Source organism: Brachionichthys hirsutus, chromosome 12 (assembly GCF_040956055.1).
Source record: "Brachionichthys hirsutus isolate HB-005 chromosome 12, CSIRO-AGI_Bhir_v1, whole genome shotgun sequence".
NCBI lineage: Eukaryota > Metazoa > Chordata > Actinopteri > Lophiiformes > Brachionichthyidae > Brachionichthys > Brachionichthys hirsutus.
Window position 1 is genome coordinate 526,099 of NC_090908.1, and position 13,658 is coordinate 539,756.

The 13,658-nt window shown below is 49.8% G+C and overlaps 2 protein-coding genes across 2 annotated transcripts in view; both read left to right on the forward strand.

Moving 5' to 3' along the window:
• ubr3 (ubiquitin protein ligase E3 component n-recognin 3) overlaps nucleotides 1-7,082 on the forward strand; it is a 33,588-nt gene extending 26,506 nt beyond the window's left edge. Inside the window, exons 33-39 of the mRNA XM_068746442.1 lie at nucleotides 240-364; nucleotides 1,463-1,570; nucleotides 1,705-1,830; nucleotides 2,031-2,210; nucleotides 3,307-3,516; nucleotides 3,591-3,730; nucleotides 5,575-7,082. Coding sequence (XP_068602543.1) covers nucleotides 240-364; nucleotides 1,463-1,570; nucleotides 1,705-1,830; nucleotides 2,031-2,210; nucleotides 3,307-3,516; nucleotides 3,591-3,730; nucleotides 5,575-5,692 — 1,007 coding nt within the window. The 3' untranslated portion in view covers nucleotides 5,693-7,082. The remainder of the gene's footprint in view (nucleotides 1-239; nucleotides 365-1,462; nucleotides 1,571-1,704; nucleotides 1,831-2,030; nucleotides 2,211-3,306; nucleotides 3,517-3,590; nucleotides 3,731-5,574) is intronic.
• Nucleotides 7,083-11,917: 4,835 nt separating this feature from the next.
• Nucleotides 11,918-13,658, forward strand: part of myo3b (myosin IIIB) — a 41,624-nt gene continuing 39,883 nt past the window's right edge. Inside the window, 4 exon segments of the mRNA XM_068746117.1 lie at nucleotides 11,918-11,946; nucleotides 12,254-12,437; nucleotides 12,496-12,510; nucleotides 13,308-13,442. Coding sequence (XP_068602218.1) covers nucleotides 11,918-11,946; nucleotides 12,254-12,437; nucleotides 12,496-12,510; nucleotides 13,308-13,442 — 363 coding nt within the window.

Here is a 13,658-nt window from a genome sequence, read left to right on the forward strand (position 1 = left end):
TGGTCTTTGGGGATCCTTTGCACTTGACGGCTATAAAGTGATTCCTATTTTAGTTTTGTCTTTAACATGCGTGTCCTTGTCCCAGTGACCAGGACAGACGCCCTTTACTGGAACTTCCTATTTCAGTCTCCAGAAACGTGGCTCGCTTTGCTGCTCAGGGGGCTTTCATCTTCATAGTCAGTCCTCCCATTCCAATAAATGTCGTGTCTTGATCAATGTCTCCTCCTGTCCCTCCTCAGAGCACTTTACCTGTGTGGTGAAGACGTTGTACAACCTGCAGTTCATCCAGGCTCTGGCTGCGCTCTCGTCCAAGTTCAGCCCAGAGGAAAGGCAGGCCTGGAGCACGACGGGGGCTCGCATGAAGGTAACGGAGACGGAGATGTTGGTTAGTTCTGGTATAGACTAATTGATCCCTTCCACAGTGACCCAGCGCGAGAAAAGCATTGCATTAAGTGGCTATCTGTCATTGCTCCGTTAAATTTGTGTTAGTGAGCAGCTTGCTTGATTGTCAAAAGATAAATAGCTGAAGGCATGGCCTTTAGAGAAGCCCCGCCCGTAATGGGGGCCTGAATTCGTGTCTTCCTGCTACGGCGTCAGGAATAGTACCGTCAGTGGAGACATTCAGACACGGCGGCTGTTCAGGTGGATTTCACATCCATATTTGGGAGAAAGCCATTTTAATTAAATTGGACCGTCTGAGGAAAGATCAGAGCCGAGAGGAATGAAATCCATGGACTAGAAATTCCTCCCCTATAAATCTGTGACAGAACCGCAGCCGAGATAAGGCTGCTGCTTTAAATTCTTCCTCCTCCTGCTTGATAAACTCGCAGCTTCTCCCCATAAAAGTACCGGTTTGTGTTTTGTCCCAGCCCACAGCAGCGATGTCGATGCTGCTCCTCTGATATTAAACGTCTGTCCTGTTCTAATCAACAGCACACTTTAGACTGGGGGGGGGGGGGCTGGAAGCCTTTTGGGTCGCAGCACATGTTCTGTTTGGTGGTATTAATATATTTGCACCAGACCAGGGTTGCTGGACTCTTTTACTCTGCTTTGTCCTTGATTAAGGGTCATTTAATCGAGAGAATGCATCGTTGAGATTTCATTCTTCGAGTCAACTTCAAATATTTTCGTTGAGACCATTTGTGGTTTTATCTATTGTTAACGTTTTGTCCTGCTCCATTGTCTGCGTTAGTGAGTTAGTTAGTGGTTTCCAGGCTCTGCCACTGAGATCAGTTCCTGTTTCTAATCTCTAGAAAGCTTATTTTGTATCTTTTTGTAACTGGATAAAATGCATCAGTGTGTTTTTAGCCTGGCAGCAACATATGGGAGGAGCTTTATAGATATGTATGTCCCCTTGATGCAGGACGAGCAGCGAGACGATAGATCCAGGCTGAAATGATCATCTTGGCTTTGTAATGCTAATTTCTGTTGTACTTTCTGCATTTTGGTTTTCCTGCTGCAGAATGCTGCAAATGCTGCAAACGGTTTTGAAGCACTGCTCAGCCGCGTTATCGGCGAGCTCTCTGAGGACGAGAGCGTCTACAGCGTGAACTCTGAGCGAGGCTCAACGGTGAGGGTCCGGAACGACGCTCTGCGCCTTCGTGTTTCCGCCTGGTTTCCTGTTCCCTCTCATCTCCATCGCGTTCCTATCAGCGAACCGTCGGCGCGTCATTGATCAGCTGTTGCTGGTGTCTCCCTCCCCAGCCGATCGCCAGCGTGTGGTCCCCGCAGTCCATCGAGTTCAGCCTCCAGCAGTTCTGCCTGCCGTTCCTTCGCCTCGCCTGCCTCCTGCAGCATCACCTCTACGGAGACGACCTAGCGGGCTGCCCGGTTCGTTTTATCAGTGCTGCCCTACCCCTGAGGGGCCTTGCAGCTAGAAGGGACGCTATCGCTACTTAGCTCGTTAGCATTACGCTCTAATGCCTTGCTTCAGGACGTTGGTAGACTGCAGCTAGCAGCCCTAAACCTCCACTTGACTCTCAGGGAGTGACTGGGAGCGACGGCCTCACCACTGGTTTGTGTTTTCTCAGGAGGAGGAGGAGTTCTCGTCTTTGGCCGTGTGTCTCGGGCTCTTAGCGGCGGCCCCGCAGCCGAGCAGCATGGTGCAGAGTGCCGCATGCCTCCAGTGGGCGGCCAGCGGCTTTGACTTGGTGGCACAGTGGTGCTCTGAGGTCGCAGGGCTCTCTCAGATACAGGCTGCGCAGTCATTGGTACGCTGCTGCCTGCATTCGGGCCACGACGCATTCACACCATCATGCTACCACGACGCATTCAGGCCACGACGCATTCACACCATCATGCTACCACGACGCATTCAGGCCACGACGCATTCACACCATCATGCTACCACGACGCATTCGGGCCACGACGCATTCACACCATCATGCTACCACGACGCATTCAGGCCACGATGCATTCAGGCCACGACGCATTCACGCCACGATGCATTCAGGCCACGACGCATTCACACCATCATGCTACCACGACGCATTCAGGCCACGATGCATTCAGGCCACGACGCATTCACGCCACGACGCATTCAGGCCACGACGCATTCACACCACGACGCATTCAGGCCACGATGCATTCACACCATCATGCTACCACGACGCATTCAGGCCACGATGCATTCAGGCCACGACGCATTCACGCCACGACGCATTCAGGCCATGACGCATTCACACCACGATGCATTCAGGCCACGACGCATTCACACCATCATGCCACCATGACGCATTCAGGCCACGATGCATTCAGACCACGACGCATTCAGACCACGACGCATTCACGCCACGATGCATTCAGGCCACGACGCATTCACGCCACGACGCATTCAGGCCACGACGCATTCAGGCCACGACGCATTCACGCCACGACGCATTCACGCCACGACGCATTCACGCCACGACGCATTCACGCCACGACGCATTCAGGCCACGACGCATTCACGCCACGACGCATTCAGGCCACGACGCATTCAGACCACGACGCATTCAGACCACGACGCATTCAGGCCACGACGCATTCACACCATCATGCCACCACGACGCATTCACGCCACATACGCATTCAGGCCACGATGCATTCACACCACGACGCATTCAGACCACGACGCATTCAGGCCACGACGCATTCACACCATCATGCCACCACGACGCATTCAGGCCACGACGCATTCACACCATCATGCCACCACGACGCATTCACGCCACGACGCATTCAGGCCACGATGCATTCACACCACGACGCATTCACCCCGCACCGTGTTGGATGACAGTTGACATATTTCTGTGTTTGCTTCTGAAGACCTTGCTCGTGCAGGATCCTCAGTGGGCGTGTCCTCGCCTTCTCCAGCTGCCCGGTAACTACAACATCATCTTCCAGTACTACCACAGGAAGACCTGCGCTGCCTGCAAGAAGGTGCCGAAGGACCCGGCGCTCTGCCTCGTCTGTGGCGCCTTCGTCTGCCTCAAGGGGCTGTGCTGCAAACAGCAGGGCACGTGTGAATGCGTTTTGGTGAGTTCCTCAGTCAGCTGTTGAGATCCCTCCGTTCAGCACGTCTGACATCGTGCTTTCTGTTTCCTTTGCAGCACTCCCAACATTGTGGTGCAGCGACAGGAATATTCCTGCTGATCAACGCCTCCGTCATCATCATCATCCGTGGACATCGATTCTGTCTCTGGGGCTCCGTTTACCTCGACGCTCACGGGGAGGAGGACCGTGATCTACGGTACGACTCGCCAAAGAGCAGCGACTTGCAGCTTCGCTACTCTCGGTTTGGACTGGTCGGTCTGGTTGGTTGCCGAGTCGCTCCACTCGATTTGGACTGGTCGGTCACCGAGTCGCTACTCTCGATTTGGACTGGTTGGTTGCCGAGTCGCTACTCTCGGTTTGGACTGGTCGGTCGCCGAGTCGCTACACTCGATTTGGACTGGTCGGTCTGGTCGGTCGCCGAGTCGCTACTCTCGATTTGGACTGGTCGGTCTGATCTGTAGCCGAGTCGCTACTCTCGATTTGGACTGGTCGGTCTGGTCTGTAGCCGAGTCGCTACAACTCTTCAGTATGCATGCAGGAATAACAACTGAAACGTACGGTGGCCCTGAAGTGCAAATCACAACAACAAATTGTATTGCACACAATAAAGAAGGAATCGCGCAAACAAGAAAAAAACACACGCACAAATAAGGAATCGCGCAAACAAGAAAAAAACACACACACAAATAAGGAATCGCGCAAACAAGAAAAAAACACACACACAAATAAGGAATCGCGCAAACAAGAAAAAAATACACACACAAATAAGGAATCGCGCAAACAAGAAAAAAATACACACACAAATAAGGAATCGCGCAAACAAGAAAAAAATACACACACAAATAAGGAATTGCGCAAACAAGAAAAAAATACACACACAAATAAGGAATCGCGCAAACAAGAAAAAAACACACACACAAATAAGGAATCGCACAAACAAGAATACAAAACACACAAACAAGAATCGAAATCACGCAAACAAGAATACAAAACACACAAACAAGAATCGAAATCAAGCAAACAAGAATACAAAACACACAAACAAGAATCGAAATCACGCAAACAAGAAATGAAATCACGCAAACAAGAAAGCTCCAAACCGGAAATGCTAAATATCGGACACGTCCAAACCGGAAATGCTAAATATCGGACATGAGGGGTCTGGTTGCTGATTGGACAGAAGCACTGTCAATCATTCTGACTTTCGCTACAGGTTTCCCGTAATTGAGCAGCAATTAGTAGCAATTGAGTAGTAGGTAAGAGAACAGCGTGAGATACGAAAATATGTTTTGCCGTCATTGTGGTAAAAAGTTACCCGAAGAAGAACGGCCAAACTATTGCAGTGGTTGCGGCAAGAGACTTCAAGGGATTCTGGACAATGAACCAACCGCATGTCAACTATTGCATCATAAGTGTGTCCCGCATCAAAATTATTACTGATAATGTCTTCGGTGGCAGCCATAATTACTAATGAACTTTCTCAGCAATCAGCATCCGGACCTCTGCATGTCCGATATTTAGCATTTCCGGTTTGGAGTTTTCTTGTTTGCGTGATTTCATTTCTTGTTTGCGTGATTTCTATTCTTGTTTGCGTGATTTCATTTCTTGTTTGCGTGATTTCATTTCTTGTTTGCGTGATTTCGATTCTTGTTTGCGTGTTTTGTATTCTTGTTTGCGTGATTTCATTTCTTGTTTGCGTGATTTCATTTTTTGTTTGCGTGATTTCATTTCTTGTTTGCGTAATTTCCATTCTTGTTTGTGTGTTTTCTATTCTTGTTTGCGTGATTTATTATTTGTGTGTGTGTTTTTTCTTGTTTGCGTGATTTCTTATTTGTGTGCGTGTTTTTTTCTTGTTTGCGCGATTCCTTCTTTATTGTGTGCGCTACGATTTGTTGTTGTGTTTTGCACTTCAGGGCCACCGTAGAAACGAGATTCTGCAGTCGTGGGAGATTCAGACTCTGATCTTTCGTGATGCGTCTCGTTGCAGAGACCGTAAACGCCACTCATTGTTGTTCTCTCTCTCTTCTTGTCTTTCTCCAGACGTGGAAAACCTCTTTTCTTGTGTGAGGAGCGGTATCGAGTGTTGGAGCAGCAGTGGCTTTCACACACCTTTGATCACATCAATAAACGTTGGGGGCCTCACTATAATGGACTCTAAGATCTTCCAAATCCACGGAGACTGGCAGCCAATCAGAGAAGATGTTTTTCTTATTTATGCGTCTGCCTCGATGAAGTTCTTGGGGAACTCTTAACGTGACGGAAACGAAACGGCCTTGGTCACGATCACGCCTAAAGATTAACGGGCGTGTTACGATTTATTGTGGGGTTCAGCATCAATTCAGTAACAGCAAACACAAAAGCACAACTTTGCCCAGATATTAAATTGGTTTGGAAGTTGTTTTATTTATTAGTTTAATGTCCCTGCAGGGCTTGGTGACCTTTTGCACCACTTTAGGATAACGTTGATCCATATCCACTTTATTTGTGCTCTTGTTCTGGCGTGAGGCTTCAGCTCCGGGTCAGTGTGGCGACGTTCTTGTAATTTGCACTCATTGTGTGCTGGCGTGGGTTCTGGTTCGGGTTCTGGTTCGGGTTCTGGTTCGGGTTCTGGTTCGGGTTCGTCCACCCATCAACACACCAGAGGCTTTTTTGCAATCAAGCAAAGGCTCTTTTGGGTCTCGTTGCAATCCATCCTCAGGAATATTGTGTTTGTTTTTTTTGCTGTTAAAATAGGTTTTAGATATTTAAACAAATTCTGCTGCTCATTGTTCAAGTAATTTTAACTTTGGAGTTTCTTTTTCTGGGGTTTGAGTGTTTGGTAGATGGCTGGGACTCGCTTGCTGCCGTTCTCACAGCTCTGGACTTCCTGCGCTTTTAGTTTCTTTATTCGTCTGAAGAATGAACTCGTATCCCAACTCTGCAGCAGCTTTTAGAATTAAAATAGTGCACCTTTCCTATTGAAGCACTGACGAAGCTGAGCTCCGTGTGAGAGGAGCGATGCTCTAATATTTCTCTGGGTTGGTTTTGGAAGACATGCTTTACTCTTTTGACTCCGGCGTCCTCGCTGCAGCGTCTAACATTACACACGCTAGCTGTGATTTCTAGTGCATTCCAACATGACCGGATTATCAGACGTGCGTGTCCATGTTCCGCTGTGCATGCCACCCTTTAACCGTTACCGTAACGGCTTCATGTTCTAAATTATCATCGCTTTCTTCTGGGAGAGGACATTTATCCAGTTGTTTATCCAGAGTCTAAACCAGATACTGCTGCACCAAGAGAGCAAGTTAGTTAGTTGAGGTTCCTTTTGAGTTCATGCATGCTGCTTTTCTGTTTCCCGTTCCGCTCGCCTTTAGTTCTGCAGCCTCCACTTGGTAAATGACAGCAACCAAATGCCAATGAATACTGGGTGTCCGTTGTCACGGGAAGCGAAGCTCTTGTGGTTCTCCTTTACGAGAAGGAGAGAATACAGTACATTACTGTTTGACCAGAAGGCAGGACATTTAATGCAAAGTGTAACATATGTGAATAAAATATAATCCCACTGATTGGTGCCCGTTTTCTTCTTGTCATAGTTGCTTTTGTCAAATATCGAGGTGTTGATCCTGTCAAAGTATTTTGCTTCCAGAAAGTTTGAGGTGATTCCTGATAAACCTGACTGTTGGACGGATAAAGGAGAGAAGGACTTCGTCTCTGTCCTGTCGTGAGGAAATGTCTCCTGGATGCAGACGTCCACGTCTCACCGTCCACCAGGGGGCTCTGGTCAATGACGTCACGTCTCACCGTCCACCAGGGGGCGCTGGTCAATGACGTCACGACGCATCGGTCCACCAGGGGGCTCTGGTCAATGACGTCAGGTCTCACCGTCCACCAGGGGGCGCTGGTCAATGACGTCACAACGCATTGGCCCACCAGGGGGCTCTGGTCAATGACGTCACGTCTCACCGTCCACCAGGGGGCGCTGGTCAATGGCGTCACGTCTCACCGTCCACCAGGGGGCTCTGGTCAATGATGTCACGTCTCACCATCCACCAGGGGGCGCTGGTCAATGACATCACGTCTCACCGTCCACCAGGGGGCGCTGGTCAATGACGCCACGTCTCACCGTCCACCAGGGGGCGCTGGTCAATGACGCCACGTCTCACCGTCCACCAGGGGGCGCTGGTCAATGACGTCACGTCTCACCGTCCACCAGGGGGCGCTGGTCAATGACGTCACGTCTCACCGTCCACCAGGGGGCGCTGGTCAATGACGTCACGACGCATTGGTCCATCAGGTAAATCCTGTGACCTTTGAGAGACGACCCTGACATGACACTAGATTACAGGGGGGGCCAAACTGTTCCATGGGGGGCCGAGACCCTCCAGGTTCCCTTTCCAGCAGCTGATCTCAGTAATGAGCAGCCACCTTCTGGACCCCAGCTCGAGGGGGGGGGGCCCGGTGGGCTGACTGGACTCCAGCTCGAGGGGGGGGCCCGTTGGGCTGACTGGACCCCAGCTCGAGGGGGGGGGGGCCCGGTGGGCTGACTGGACCCCAGCTCGAGGGGGGGGGGCCCGGTGGGCTGACTGGACCCCAGCTCGAGGGGGGGGGGCCCGGTGGGCTGACTGGACCCCAGCTCAAGGGGGGGGGGCCCGGTGGAGGACTTTATCCGGGTTTAACCGTCTTCATGCAGGAAGGTGTTGGAGGCGGTGCTGCGGAGAGCATCGCTGGACGTTTCCTCATTCAGGCCGACCTCCTGGCCGGGTAGAGGTGCAGGTGAAGCACGGGGTGGGGGGGGCAGGTAGGAGCTGGACAGGCTGCCCCGGGTCTCATGTCGGTAATAATGACTCAGCAGGCCGGACATGCTGCGCTGGACGGTAAGAATGACCGATCGCTGATCGCTACGATACGGGTTCGTCCAGATACTCGGGTTCTGATCCATAACTCGGCTGATGTGACGTTTGTGCTTCCAGATGTTACGGACGGAAACGCGGAGGCAGCAACGTCCGGGTAAGTTTCTAATCCCTCAGCGGGAGGCAGAAGCTTCACTGCCTGTATTCAGATTATTATTGTCAGGCTGATAATCAGATTAAACTAATCTGCTTTTGAGGTACGATCTGGATCACTTTTATTTTACTCAACAGCGTCTTTGGTGTCGCATTTCATCAACACCATAAATACTAAAAGGCTGATCAAAAGAAAAATACGTTTGATCTATGAACTCAGACGATCCAGACCAAAGTCATAATTAAATATTCAAATGAACCATCTCTATCTCAGTGTGTTGGGTCATTCAAGTTATAGCCGGAGAAATGATTATTAACTCATAAAGTATTGATTAAGTACATGATTGATTCCAGATGTTTGGAGTTAGGGGACGAGTCAACGGCAGGTGACATCACAGGCTGAGGCGTGACAGGTTCTGGTGGGGGGGGGGGGTTCTCCTTAAAGATCAATGAGTGTCGCCTGAAGAACTCTGTCCAATCGACAGGTGCCCCGTTCAACCAACAATGTTGCGGCTCTCAGCTCCGCAATCGAACCGAGTCCGCTTGGGAGGTGTGAAAGCGTGCACCAGTGGACCTAGAGGGAACTAAAACCAGCCTGGTCGTCCAGGGTCAGCCCGGCGGAGGTTTACTGCAAATCCTCCAGATCCCCTTAAAAGGGATTAGTTGAGTTTTCCTCTCCTCAGATTTACCAAGTGGAATTCCCCAAGGCTTCGCCGGGGAGGGTGGGGGGGTGTGAGAATCAGATGACTCACCTTTACTTGCTCTGTTTCTGGTGACAGAATCCAAAGCTGTCACTGAAACTGGGTTCTACTTCGTGTAGAAGCACCTTAAGCCGGGCCACGATGTTGTTTAGCTCAAGAGGAAGCTGCATTTAGCGCATGAGCCAGCGTGCTGCAGGTAACCCGAGCGAGGCGGCCGGACCAGCGGTGTCCTGTTCCGAAGCAGCGACGACAGGATGCGGCTCCAGCGTTCTGTCTTTGTCACAATCAGACAAAAGCAGCTTAACATCTGCTCAGGTAAATATATCCCTCTGAGAAACGCAATTAAAGTAATTAGTTTAATGCAATACTGATCAATCTGGGAGCAACTCGATCTATTCACGTCTATAGAGTATTTATTACCAGCCATTTCTGGTCCTTCAAATCATTTGTAAAATTAATAAAGAAGAGAAAGTGTCCAGTAATCAAGGAACAAAACAATTTGGGATTAATCAAAGTTAAAAACAAAACCCTAAACAAACAATGTTTGTGTGAAGGAGGACAAAGGAGGGAGACTCCTACAATGAGACTTAAACGTGACTTTATTCTACTAACGGAATCCTTCTTTAGCTCCGCCCACCGAGTCCAGAACCGCTGGCCATCGTTGAGTGATGCGCAGCACAACCTGCTGCACCGCCACCGACATTAGAACACAGAGCACACAGTCATGTTGCCTAGCAACGGCCGGGAACGTCCTGGTAACGTGCAACCCGAGACGCGTCATATCAGCCACCTTTATGAGAGGATGCATCTGCCCTTTGAATATTTAACACCGCTGCAGATCAGGTTGCAGATTGCTGGTCAATTATTAATCCCTGCAGATTAGCGAGAATTAGACGTTTTAGCGTGCAGGAGAGAGGAGCTCACACAGAAACAGGTACGCATCACGTTTTGGACCAATGAATTGAGGTAGCGTTTCCGTGTCGGTCCTTTGTGTGTTTGTGTGTTTGTTTGTTTTGTTGTGTAGCACGCTGTCTGATGCAACGTTTGAGTTTGAAGTCTTGTATTTTGACCTTAATGAGATTTCTGAGGCCTTCTATGCCCCAGGTAAACTATTCTGGAGGCGGAGTCTGTGCAGCTTATCTTTGGTTTGTGATTGTACCGTGTGAGAATAGGAGCCATCTGCTTACACCTTGACAGGTGAGCGAAGGCGAGGAGGTTAGGTGCTACACAACACAATGGCAGTTATAAATGACGAGCAAACGGGATTGGATCTTGTTGATTAATAAGACAGGTGTGACTCATTCATTATTCAAGGTCGGTTTAAGATGGGCAATTATCGTCAGAACAATCAATGATGGATTATTAGACCAACGATGAAGCCGTGCTCGTCGGTAAATGATTCGGTAGTTACCCTAATAATTATTTAAATGGTGTTTTAAAAGAAACACCCAAATTATAAAGATGTATTTTGGATGGTGCTCCCGTCACAAGCCGGTTCCGGAAGGGCACGATGAAGGATCCCAGTGCTGAGCACAGAACAACGGCAGCTAACATGTAGCAGCTAACATACAGCAGCTAACATATAGCAGCTAACATACAGCAGCTAACATATAGCAGCTAACATACAGCAGCTAACATATAGCAGCTAACATACAGCAGCTAACATACAGCAGCTAACATACAGCAGCTAACATATAGCAGCTAACATACAGCAGCTAACATATAGCAGCTAACATGTAGCAGCTAACATGCAGCAGCTAACATGTAGCAGCTAACATGTAGCAGCTAACATGTAGCAGCTAACATGTAGCAGCTAACATGCAGCAGCTAACATGCAGCAGCTAACATACAGCAGCTAACATACAGCAGCTAATAGCTGCCATTTGCCATCTGACTCGTACACGCCACCGTGGCGGCGACTCTGACTCGTACACGCCGCCGTGGCAGCGACTCTGACTCGTACACGCAGCCGTGGCGGCAACTCTGACTCGTACACGCCACCGTGGCGGCGACTGACTCGTACACGCCACCGTGGCGGCGACTCTGACTCGTACACGCCGCCGTGGCGGCGACTCTGACTCGTACACGCTGCCGTGGCGGCGACTCTGACTCGTACACGCCGCCGTGGCGGCAACTCTGACTCGTACACGCCACCGTGGCGGCGACTCTGACTCGTACACGCCACCGTGGCGGCGACTGACTCGTACACGCCACCGTGGCGGCGACTCTGACTCGTACACGCCGCCGTGGCGGCAACTCTGACTCGTACACGCCACCGTGGCAGTGACTCTCCCTCAGCTGTTGTGACACTTGGTGCATCGTTGGGCTTTCTCTTTGTGTTTCCTCACAGAGATCACGGCCCAATGATCAATGATCAATGATCAATGATGGGTGTCAATCATGTCTAACTGCCTTATAGGCAGAAGACATGGTTAACTCGCATTGTAAAGTACCTTACACAATAATTATGTCACACGACAGTTGGTGTGGAGGCGGGTCACCCACTCAAGTTAATCTCTGTCCAATCCAATTGATCCAGAGGGGATTGCTCTTCTTGGTGGGCAGTGTCCCCGAGGACGGCTTATTCAAAGACTTGGTGAAATGTTGCCGTCTTCCTGGAGACGCAAGCGCCGCTGCTGTTGGCGTTCATTATGACCGCTAGAGACTCGTTACGACTTGTGATTGTTCTCAACCCCGATGAGTCAGAAGGAACTAACACTTGCCATGTAAGTAGAGCGCCGTCGTCTTCACCTTCGGCCGTCTGCTTTGTCTCGCCTTGAGACTGAAGTGCCCCCCCCCGGTGGACGGAACCACTCCACCAGATGCCCTTTAAATATAAATGCAGTATCGTACCGTTTCACTTTCATTACTTCCTTCTCTGTGTCCGTACTGCCTGTAAAACTGCTGCGTTATTCACAATAAGCTGTATTTGTGTGCTGGATGTTCCGTTTGAGCTCATACTACAGTTTTGTTGTTGTTGTTTTCACTTTGTAATTGTGGTGGAAACATCCTGATGTAGTGTCCGTCCTTTAGGAGGTCACTGTATGGACTGTATCCTTACGCTTCCAGCATGATTGGTGTGGAGAACCTTGGCGACCCATCAGGTAACTGGGATCTAGTGGAGACCATTGGTAAAGGAACTTACGGCAAAGTGTACAGAGTGACCAACAAGAAGGATGGGAGTCAGGCAGCGGTGAAAGTGCTGGACCCAGTCAATGTAAGTCCGCTCAGCAGTTCAGAACCTCGCCGTGGCGTTCACTCTGTCCGACTCTAAGCACTAGAAGGAGAGCGTTGAACCCACAGCCACGTTTTCTGCTTCCTTTCATCACTAGATTTTCAGTTAGACTTTAGCAACCCAAACCCAGAGCCCACTTTGCCACGTGCCGCTGTCAGTCCTCCGTTCTCTGTGTGCCGCGCACTTTGAGTTTGAATTGCACCGATGGGGGGGGGGGTCATTTTGACAGCTTCTTTCTTGACTGCACGAACGGGTCATCTTGTGGCTGAAGAGAAAACCAAAGACTGAATTGGTTGTGCCTCTCTTTCTAACTTGTCTCAGCACTCCAGCCAATGCTTCTTCCTCCTCTTCATCGCGATGCATAAGTTGAACACACGCTCTCCAGACAGTGCAGCTGCTGCGTCTTCTGTGTGTCCGTGTGATGAGGAAGCTGGAGACTCCTGCTGGCGCTGCATTGTGAAAGTGAGACTTGGTGTGTGGCACCGTCAGGACAATCCCGTCCTGACGGTGCTATTCACGATGACGCTCCCCTGAGGGCCACAAAGATGAATCTGCCTTCTCTCTCAGACGGCTGACTCCATCACTCAGACATCCAGGGAGAGAAACTCTGCCTCTCTGACTGTTGCTCTTCCCTTCCTCTCAGATTTACTTCGATAAAAAGGCACTTCCACAAATAGAATAGCAGCCGATCCTGTCACTCCCTTTGTCACTAAATCTAGACGCATTTCCTATAATTATATTTCAGGAAGTCAAAATGTTCTTCTTATTGCCGGTACATTTCATTGTGTGTGTTGTTTCTCTTTTAAATTGTTCTCACTTCAGATTCTATGCCCCGACTGTTCTCTATTATAGGATGTGGACGAGGAGATCGAGGCAGAATACAGCATCTTGAGGTCGCTGTCCAATCACCCTAATGTGGTGAAGTTCTATGGGATGTTCTACAAGTCAGACGACTTATCAGGTGGACAGCTTTGGCTGGTCCTGGAGGTGAGCGCTGTCGGCAGTATCTGGATCACAGCTCAATGGTTTTCACAGAAATGTATTTTTCTTATAAAATAAGATGTAGCTTCACCACAAAGAAGGTCGAGGACTTCAGGTACCTCGGGTCAATGGTGAGGTCACAAGGAACAGACCTAAAGAAGGTCGAGGACTTCAGGTACCTCGGGTCAATGGTGAGGTTACAAGGAACAGACCTAAAGAAGG